The sequence below is a fragment of the Cibotium barometz genome, chromosome 33 (genome assembly GCF_041138505.1).
Source record: "Cibotium barometz isolate CiBa-2024 chromosome 33, ASM4113850v1, whole genome shotgun sequence".
Classification (NCBI taxonomy): domain Eukaryota; kingdom Viridiplantae; phylum Streptophyta; class Polypodiopsida; order Cyatheales; family Cibotiaceae; genus Cibotium; species Cibotium barometz.
In genome coordinates, this window is record NC_141078.1 from 46,985,296 (window position 1) to 46,996,176 (window position 10,881).

Sequence of the window (10,881 nt, forward strand, 5' to 3'; positions counted from 1 at the left end):
AACTGTTAAGGACATCACAGTCAAACCAGTTGTTCTGTGACCTTGTTTGCTGCCACTATAAGAGCTACACACTATTCTTTGCGCTGCTGCAAGCTGTTGGTCTTACCCTTACTGAGAGACAAGCTGAGAATGACAGTCGTCTGCCGCCAAAAGAAGTTAGAACTTGCTGAGATTTTTCCCAGCTGCAGCACAGATTTCTGTCTCTCTCTATCTAGAATCAAGAAGATAATGCTCATAAACAAGTCTTAATCGTCTCACCAACCTAAGAAGATTAAATGGCAGATTTCTGGCCTTTACATGGCAGGCCAAAAAAGATTAAATGTTCAAGGATTTACTCAAAACACAAGCATAATCTTCATTGCAAATCCACTGTTAAAATGAGCTTTGTGATACATCAACTTAATATAGCTACTACAATATTCACTCCTAGAATCTCTCCATGGATCATCGTTTCCACTTCACCTTTTGGGATTTGACCTTTGATCAATTAATCTTTGCACATCACACTATACAAATTATAAACCTTTGGCTAAGGCCCCGAATACCTGCCTGCACACGCACACAAGGCTCTGATGTGCTTCCTCAAACACACATGTCTTGATGCTAGCCCGACCTTCTGTTACACACACCCTCCTTGAGGATAAATTTGCTTGCCTTTTATTATCTATACATTTGCTGTGGCTAGCAGGGGTGTTACGCAGAGTCTCCTGGTTTATATATATATATATATATATTCGTCTTTTTCTATCAATAAAAAGAAAAAAACAGAAAGTAGAGTCAGAGGCCATGGCAATTGGCGCGATTCCAAGCTGAGATAAGGTTCTTCACGAGCCAAGGGTGTCGGAGGACTTGTGGGAGGGTTAACCTTAGTCGAGGATCAGGGCAAAGCATTCCCTCGATGAGGCTCTTGGCAGGCAGGGACAAGGTCTTCCAGGCAGAGCCCAGTACGCTGCTAAGGTGCAGATGGCGGCCCTCCTGTCCGGCCCAGTCGAGGAGGGCGGCACAGTCCCGCGTGGGGACTTGGCCTGTCAGCATCTCCAACAAGACGGCGCCGAGGCTCCACGTGTCGGCTGCGCCGCTGTAGATTCCGTCCATCTCCACTTCCGGAGCCATGTAGGGCTGGGTGCCCCTCGCCCCTTGAAGGACAACAACGTTGGTGCCGCTGCCCACCACCATGGACAGCCCGAAGTCGCCTAGCCGGGCCGACTCCAGACGCCCATCCTGCAAAAGAAGGATGTTGTCCGGCTTGACGTCCAGGTGCAGTACCCTGTTCTCGTGGCAATAGGCCAGCCCCTCCGCCACGGCCTTCAGCACCGCCGCCGCCTCCCTCTCCGTCAGCCTCCCCTTCCGCCTCTTCTGCAACACGCCCAGCAGGCTGCCTCCCCGGCACAGGTCCATGGTCACGCACGGCCGCAGCGCCTCATGATCGTCGCTGCTTATGTGAATGCCCCGGATCCTCACTATCGGGGTCAGCGGCGTCGCCCTCCTGGACAGCAACATCATGATGGCAAGCTCCTCCCGCGTGTGGCGTTCATCATCTTCCTGCTCCCGGCCCTCTAACTTCCTGAACACCTTGCACGCCAGCTCCTCCCGCGTCGAAGCCCTCTGCACCTTGAACACCTGACCGTAACTACCCTCCCCCAACGGCCCCAGGATCTCCACACCGCTGATCCGGATCCTTGCCGCTGCCGGGCTCTTGCAGTCTGCCCCGCCGCCGCCGAGCCCCGCCAACGTCTCATCCACGCCTCCCATATCAGCAATCCCTCGCGGACGTTGTGGCCCTAGTATGCTGCTGCTGCTGCACTTTTTTTCGATCCAGCACTTTGATCCCTAGCCGCAAGACGAAGGAAAAGAAATGTCGAACCAGGAAATGAAGCCACTGACTGCTCTTCTACTCCCTTTTAAATGGAGAAGCCGCTCCGTTGCTTTCCCGGACCCCAAAAAGCTCCTGTGCTTTCCCGGACCCCAAAAAGCTGCTTTCCTCTCGCGAGACGCGCCTTGCTTTTTTGCTTTTAAGGCGGGCCTCCACTTTAAATATTAATGTACGCGGGGAATAATATTATTGTGAGTGAGTCTGCATATTAACTAATGCGGAGGCCGAATTACATTAAGGTTAAAGTCAACAAAGTAGTAAGGTTACAATCCTGCTAGGAACAAATAAGATGGCGCTATCACTCTATCGATAAATCAAAGCTGTGTCTTTTTTGCCTAGCATAAGAAATGCACAAAATAACGTTGAAGCATCATCTGCCTATCACAATTATGACTTGTGGTATTATTTAGGCCTTTTCGTACTCATCATTTGAGTTGGAAGGTCAAAGGATCAGTTGCTTGAGATTGATTCCTTTGGGTGCAGAGGATCCGACACTGAAGCAACAAGGGTGACTCGCTAATTGAAGTGTGACTAGACTTGAATGGCTAATTGAAAGGTGACTAGACTTGGATGGGTACAAATGCTCTAATTCTCTCATGGTCATCCATGTGAAGAGTCGAAAATGCAAGCGAGATCCGCATTTTTTACTATGTACTCTTGATTAAGAGTGAGCCAAATCATAAGTACTAGATGAGAGTACTGAAATTCCTCTAATTCTCTCATGGTCATCCATTTGAAGTCGAAAATGCAGGCAGGATCCGCATTTTTTACTATGTACTCTCGATTAAGAGTGAGCCTAATCATAAGTACTAGATGAGAGTAGTGAAATTCCTCTAACTCCCTCCACTTGCTCAAACTTAAGACTCCTCCACCTGCTCAAACTTAAGACTCCTCCAAGGATGTTCGATCTGCTGGTAGAACTGGTGTACTACAATCATGTCATGGGCATCAAAAGAAAACCCATGATCATCCATCATATCCTAGTCAAGGATTCACTTTGGCCTAGTGTAACTCATAAGATAGTAGTCTACCTCCTCCCTATTTCCCTCATCATCGATAATAAATACATAACCCTCCATGTAGTAAATATGTTAGCTTGTCATAGTTAGCCATGAACACAGGACCGTTGTGCTCATCGAACAACACTGGACGTGAAGGATGCTCAAGAGAGAGCACTGTCTATATCCATGCATCTGCCCATTCTCTTGAGGCACAATCTGACCAATCACAATCCATACATGCTCCACAAAGGCATGCAAACCATTGTGGTATCATGGGAGGCACCCACGCACGTGCTCTTGATGGAATGGAAGCCCAAGGTTCCTAGTACTGTGTGACAATCATGTGGGCCTCTACGGTCAATAAGACCACCATCCACACATCAAAAAAATCTTCTGACAATGCTAGCATCACACGAGGGATAAGATGAGGCTAGCATCAATCCTAGCATCACATGAGGGATAAGATGAGGTTGGCATGTATCTCTAAACCGCAAACTGATGACATCTCGAAAGCATGTTTCACACACGTGCCTGCACCATCATGCTCAACCTTCCCATGACCAATCTCAAAGAAGCTCCAAATCAATAAGATATAAGACTACACATGCCACCTATAAAAACATAAAACCAAGTCTTAGTTATTGTTTTCTTTAATATGTTCTAGTGAATTTAGGTTATTTAGGATTCTTAAGAACTATAAGTTCCACCTATAGAGCCAATAGAAGTATCGTGCTGACTTGAACTGGTACACCTGACCAAACCCATTGATGTCACCATGTGACCTTGGGATCTTGTAAAAAATCATCATGGAGACTGAAATAGTGTTGCACACGATCATCTAGATGATGTAAAAATGATACTCTCGAGCAATAGCACAAGCCTTAGGGGGTGGTCTCACTACTCTCTCACTACTCCATCTACATGTGCATATGGTAGAGAAGAGGGAGGAGGGAGAGGAAGAGGAGGGGAAAGCCTTCGATTGTTGCCCCGCTAATTGTACATGTAGCCCTTGAGGTCTCCAAGCTCAACATTGCCATGGGTAGCTTACCATTAGCCTTCTCCTGTGAGTATGGTCACATTGTACACTATAGGCACTACTTCCTCTCTCAACTTAAGTCACTCACACACACTCACTAACATACATTAGATAGAAGATTGGAGAGAGGTTTAGCAAGAGAGAAAACTCAATTACACAATGGGAGAGTGTACTTGCATTATGATGTACATGGCCATAACTGTTCACACACACTTAAACTGTGCTGACTGGTTAGGTGCCCAAATCTTCTGTTTGTGCGATTGCTTATACATTGCTTCATCTCATAATAGATTGAGCATTACAACACTAAGGAGCTCCTCCTGCCTCACTACCACAGGCTCTTTGAGCAGGAAGCACCGTCAAGGGGACCTTTATACATGCCCATCTAAGTTTGAGATTTGGATACCATTGCTTCATGGCTTGTTTGTACATGAATAGTGTGTCCATCCTTGAATGAAAATGTTAATAGTACATGGGATCCTAATTAGGGTAGGGGCAATTGCGTGTGATTGCTCTCCAAAGGGGTGAGTCCTTAAACTTTTGTTAGAGCTTTTGTAGTTGAAACATTTTGAGAGGATTGAAAGGATTTAATCAACTTGCGAGGTTGTGAAGCCATTTCTTATACAGGGTCAAAGGCTATTTTGATGAGATCATTGGCTACTCTAGTGAGCGAGGCTAAACTTTAAGAAATTCTAGGTGATGGGTCCTACCATGGGTTAGGCACACCCCCATCATGGGTCGCCTGCATCTAGAGACATACCTAGAAGGTGTCAATGATGAGGTTTCCACTAGCGGGTCAGTAAAAGTGTACTCACACTGAGTACCTACTTCCTTTAATGTAATAGATGAGTATGATTGACTAGTTGAAGTAAAAGTGTACTCATCACTGAGTAGCTACTTCCTTTGATTATAGTAGACAAGGATGATTGGCTAGATGAAGACTATTCTTTTTAGGAATGAACCTCATGCATCATTTTTAGAATCATGGTGGTGAACTTTTATGAAATTGCAAAAGAATGGTTTCTTGGATTGGAAATACGATGAAAAACAACTATGTCCATGTAGTTTCACAGTTAAGTCAGTTTTAGCCTCCGTGATTTTACAGATGTTAGAAATCACAGCCATGATTGTTGAAGAATCATGGTGATAATATTACATGTATAGTGAGGGAAAATGACCTTTGTATTTTAGACATGATGAGAGAATGCCAAATACCATGCATTTGTGCATTTAGAACAAGATTGGTCGTGCGATGTGATTTTCCAATCCCGGTATGATTTTTTTAGAAAATCATGGTGATGACAAGATCAATGCAACACATAAAATGATTATAAAATATACATGTGGAGTGCAATTTGAAAGCAATGGACATGATTTAAATGTATTTGGACACATGTTGGCAATCGTGATTCTCTCCAGCATCACACGCAGTCACATGAGCATGATTCTTAAGATAATCATGACAATGAAAACTTATTGAAATACAATGATACTGATTTTTTGGTGAGGTGGAGATCATTAGTGAGACATTTTTCACTTTTTCCTTAACCAATAAATCTTTTGAAGTGACGTGATTTTTGGAATCATGATCGTGAATTTTAGGAAAATCATGGCAAACTTGATGTTGTGATTTTCTTCATTCAAAGAAGATGTGTTAAGCATGGGTGGCATCTTTATGATGAAAAATGATCAATTCTATTGACTTCCTTGAGGCATAATTAGGGATCACAGTCATGATTGGCATGACTACAAAATCATAGAGACCGAACCTTATGGGATTGCTGATGTAGAGGTTCAAGCATACTCCTTCATGCTTATGGATCACTATTCTTACCATTCCTTGGCTTTGTTAATGATCTTTGGCAAGTGTGATTATGGAATCACGAGCGTGATACTTGAGATAATCACAATAGAAGTGATCTTATGCGGCTTTTTTCCACTTTAAGGTGGACCCATTAGTAGCCTGCACTTTACTTATCTGCACAATGAGTTTTGGTTGACATTATTTTTAGACTCACGATTGTGATTTTTGGAGAATCACTGTGGTGAATACTTTTACTTTGTATTTTATTTCATCTAATCTCGAAGTATTTGATTGCTAGGAGTTGTGGACACCTTGTTGCCTTCTTCCAATCTTATAAAGATGTATTTGCCTCAACATACAAGGACTTGGAAGGTGTTCCAACCAACATTGGTGTTCACTCCATACATAATTGGCAATAAAATATGTTTGATCATTCATGCTTTTCCCATGGTGGTTTTTGAAAGGTTTAGGTGCAAGTCTTGCATGGACTTGTGTGGATTATGCACTTAAATTAGACATTTTTCAGAGAGAGAGAGAGAGAGAGAGAGAGAGAGAGAGAGAGAGAGAGAGAGAGAGAGAGAGAGAGAGAGAGGCAGGGGTGACACATGCTAAAAAGAGAATTTATGGGACCACCCTCAACTGCCCTTCAACCAACAACACCTATCTTTGCCACCTTAGGAGACAACACTTCTAGCAGGACATCTTGTGCCAATACTTCGTCAATCGCCTCCAAGCATCTTATCATCCAATAGAGTAGGAACTCTTCTCAACTTTGTCTCTCAAACCGGATCCTAGACAACCAAGTGGGAAAGAATGTAGAAGAAGATTGTATCACATGGATATATAAAAGTTAATTTAAAAGATTTAGAATTTAAAAACATAAATATTAAGCATAACATGGAATAATAGTATGTCATTATTAAAATGGGAGATATGAACTTTGTTGATGTACATTTGGCAGTATCTATTTTAAATCTTTACATGAGATTCTTTGCCATCCTCCAAAAAGGTATTTGGACCCATTATTCTTGCATGTTTGGCAAGTGACGACTTGGACTCTTACACATGTCTCTCCATTACACCCAACTTAGACAATGATGTATATGAAATAATTAAAGAGAAGGAGACTAATGATAGCTCTCCAAAATGTTTTGGCTTTTGAGCGGTAAAATAAGATAAAATGTTAACCTTTCCACCATATTTTGATCTTTTCAAAGCAAAAGAGGTTATTGTCAATGGTGGAGTATCTTTCTACAAGATCTTTGTTATGTATTGAAGTCCTTCTTTGTGAATTTGTGGTATTAACACATTCATGAGACTATGTTTATGGAAGGTTCTTATGGCATTCTACTTTGTAGGTAGTAGTTCTTGTCGCTCCCTAGCATTTGTTTTACCACCATGTGAGAAATAGGTTCTTGTATCTACCTCTATCTTTAGGAGAGTAGGTTCTTGGTTCATGTAGGTAATCTATGGAGACATCTCCAATTGCATCCCTTCATTGGATGAAGTGATAGGCAATTCATCCTCTTGTGGGGGCCAAGTAGAGTTTTCCATGTGGTTAGATTATCTCTGCTTTGGTCTTTCCACACCATATACACCATATTATTATTTTGGGTTCCTTGAGTTGAAGTTGATGATGAAACCTGATTGATTTGGATAGCTTTAGGCACCCATGTGATGGTATTATCCTCATAGTATCCCTAAGCCTAAAGGAGATTTGTGGGTACCCATGTTTGATGAATTCTTGGGTATTGAGCATGGTACCTTGGTTGATGGGTTTTCCTTTTTGCTGCAGATTTCTTCTTGGGTGCATACCTCTTCGTTGTTGGGAGTATGGTTTGCCTTTTTGGGATCCAGACTTGGATTCACCTTCATGATATCCTTAGGCTTGTAGTATTACCTTTGGACTCCACACTTTCTTTGCTAGAACTTTCTTGTGTAATTTCATTGAATGCCATGGTTAAGGCTGCTTTATTTTCTTCTTCTTGTTAGGCCTTTGAATTTCTCTACGTGAATACATCTTAGTTTGACTAGGTAGCTAAACAGGATTGTTACCCTCATAGAATCCTTGTGCTTAAATCAATTGCTTTTCCACCCACCGTTTGATGCTTTGGAAATATCTTGATGGTCTTCTTGGTGGTACAGAATGTTGAGAATGTAAGCTCATCTGGAACTAGTGGATAGCATTAGTGTGTGGACACTAGTCTAGCAATGTGTGTGTGGACAATACTGGTTGTGTTTAGTTGGCCAAGTGTGCGGACATTAGCATTAGGTTTATTTTAGTGTGAACTTATCATTATGTAGTGTGCTATGTTTTGTGAAAGACAATGAAGGAAAGCTATGGAGCTTCTCTACTTGGTGTGTGTTAATGGAATGAGAGCAATAAATCATTAAGTGTGTCTCTTGTGTTACCCTCTATTCTCTTTTCATGGTATCAGTAGAGCTTAGGTTGCTCTCATTAGGGTTTGTGACAAAGAGGGAAGAAGAAGCTACAAAGAAGCAAGAAGCTATGTGGAAAGAAGCTGAAGCTATGTGGAAAGAAGCTAAAAGTTGTGGAGCACACTGAATCAAACAGATCTGAGAGCTCGGCCCTATTAGTGAGTGGTACTATCTCTCCTTTGTGGATTATAGGAAATTTGAAGAAGATTGGAGCCAAGAGGTGGATGTCCCATGCAAGCAAAAATAAGAAAATTAGAGATTTCTATTAAATCTTAAAGTGTTACATTGGTGGATGTATGACATTGTTGTGATCTTGGTACAAGCATTGGTTTATGCACATGAGTCATATACAAGACAAGAATTGATGTGTTGCTTCATTGAACCCTAGTGTGGAAGTGTGGGCTATCATTTTGCAAACCTTGAAGTGGTTGAGCATCTTGGAGTTAAATGGACAATAAATTGAGAAAGTAGACAAGCTATTTGAAACATTAGAGGCCAATAGGTGATGCTTGAAGCATTGTGTGGTGCACAACAAAGGCAGTCGGCTACTACAAATCAGTGCTAATCTCTATGGAGAGCTATAGACTGAGAATAGTGGCATTTGGGCTATAAGTGGGTATTAATCAACATTAAGACATAGCATTAAGCATGGTTATGAAGGTCTACATGGGCTATGAACAGGGTACTACCTGCATAGCAACTTAAAAATGGGTTGGCCGTGACCTGCAAGTCAGTGCAAATGTGCATAGAAGTTGCAGTACATAGAATGCTCAGAAACATAGCATCTACAAGATGTGTTTAGCATTGGAATGAAGTGTGTGCGTAGCCATTATCAACATTGAATCAAGTAGAGTCCTACTAAGCATAAGGAAGTTGTTGTAGACCTACAAGTACAATGACCACCCAAGACAACCTCTTCTAGCTTCTTAGGTGTCACTTGAAATTTACATCTGATGTTATCATCCTCAGTGAGAATTGTGTGTGAGAAATAACCCTAGACTTTGAGATCTTGGCCTTTAGCCTTTATCATATTCATTTGTCTAGGAGTGAGCAGCATGGGTTAGCCTAAAGATACCCAAAGTCTTCCCAAAATAGTATTGTGAGTAGTGTTGTAAGACTAATCACTTCTTGTTTTTATTGAATGCTTTTGGCCACTAGGAAATCTGGTCAAATGTTGATTGGATCTACAAAAGGTAGATGTTTTGGTTATTGACTCCCATTCACTTTGATTTTTAACCCTCAGCTCATATTCTCCTAGAGAACTTTCAAGTCTACATTTATTCATCAAGGTTGATCAAGAGTTTGAAAGTCATTACACTCATCCAAAACACTAAATGTGTATAAAGATGCATTCAATTGTTTACCTCTTCCCATTGGTTATGTTAAAATTTGAGTCTCATTTGCTTGGCCATTTTTTGTCTCATTTGCTTTTGTAATAAGCTAATGACATCGTTCCGCCTCCGTACAACACAGTGGGTTCTCTCCTGTTTGCTTATCTCGAGGATTAAATTTCACTTGGCAAATCTGGCTCATTATTTTGAAAGGGGGATTGATAATCCTCGGGTTGGTCTTATTTCTCTTACGTGAACATTTGAGAAGTTAATTGGGAGGAATCAACGGGGGACTCAGTCCACCATTCAACCAATCTCACCATGCTCTCCCACATTTCACCCTCAGAATTATCAGTTGGAGTTAGTCCTTCTTCATTTGGTTGGAAGCATGTACGCGCTTCTAATTCCTTATTTTCCCATGTGGTAGATCATGACAACATTTTGTTTTGGGTTTTTGTTTATGTCCCTCCCTCCATGTAGCACTTGTATCCCAGACTCTTTGTCTCCTAGCAAAGAAACTTGTTTTTTACTACTATTAACATCAATAGTTTCACATGCAAGTTTTGATGTTTAGTGTACAGCGGATGTTACCGCACATCAAGATTTAACTTGAGTCCCTTTGGTGAGATTGTTTTGATTTATTGATCCTCATTTAAGCTTATTTCTAACTCCACCTTTTTCTTGTCCTTGGTTTTGTTTGGTTTGCTGAGGTTCTAAATCCCTTTTCTTTGGTTGAGATCTTGGTTGGTTCAAGGCTTATTTATCTTCATTTATTTTCCATTTTGATTTTTTCCAGCTTTGGATCCTCATTGGTCTGATGTGTTACAACATTTCCTCGGCCCATTTTTAAGTTTCAACATTGACAGATTTTGTTTTGGTTTTCAACTTGGAGCCATGTTAGCACATTCAATGGTATCGTGTTTAACCATCCATTATGCACACTAATAATGTTAAGTGGTGCAGCTTCTATTGTGTTTCATATTGTTGTTTTTAGTTTTTCAGACAATCTTTGAACAAGTGGTGTAATGCACATTGCTCACATAAGGGTCTTAAAGTGTTGGCAAGTGTTCTAAACAGGGTAATCTACTATCTTGTGTGGTCCACGACAGTAAAAGCACTAGAGTGATGGACTTGTCACATCTCTTTAACAATTTCTACCTCTTGTTTGGTCTCATTTTAAGCCAAGGACACTAGACTTTCTAATGTAAGTTCTTATATTTACAATGTTTGAGGCTCGTTTAAGGATTTTGTATGTCGTGTTAATTCATTTGTGTTGTATTTCATTGAGTTGAATATACGGCACCATTCGACCAAGGTTGGTGTATAACTTGTGTTTGTGATTTATTTGGTTTAGCTACACGTGTTTGAACAAAGTATGGTCTCACGGCTTTTTTTTC

General features: G+C 41.3%; 1 protein-coding gene across 1 annotated transcript; it reads right to left on the bottom strand.

Annotated features, from left to right (window-relative positions):
• Positions 1-603: 603 nt before the first annotated feature.
• On the bottom strand, positions 604-1,955 carry LOC147619655 (serine/threonine-protein kinase Aurora-3-like). Its single transcript, XM_086773590.1, has one exon. The coding sequence runs from the start codon at positions 1,750-1,752 to the stop codon at positions 778-780; it is 975 nt and encodes a 324-aa protein (XP_086629716.1). The 5' UTR covers positions 1,753-1,955; the 3' UTR covers positions 604-777.
• Between the last annotated feature and the right edge of the window lie 8,926 nt (positions 1,956-10,881).

Excerpts from the sequence above, each read along its gene's own strand:
- LOC147619655 (XM_086773590.1), bottom strand. The coding sequence starts at position 1,752 with ATGGGAGGCGTGGATGAGACGTTGGCGGGGCTCGGCGGCGGCGGGGCA.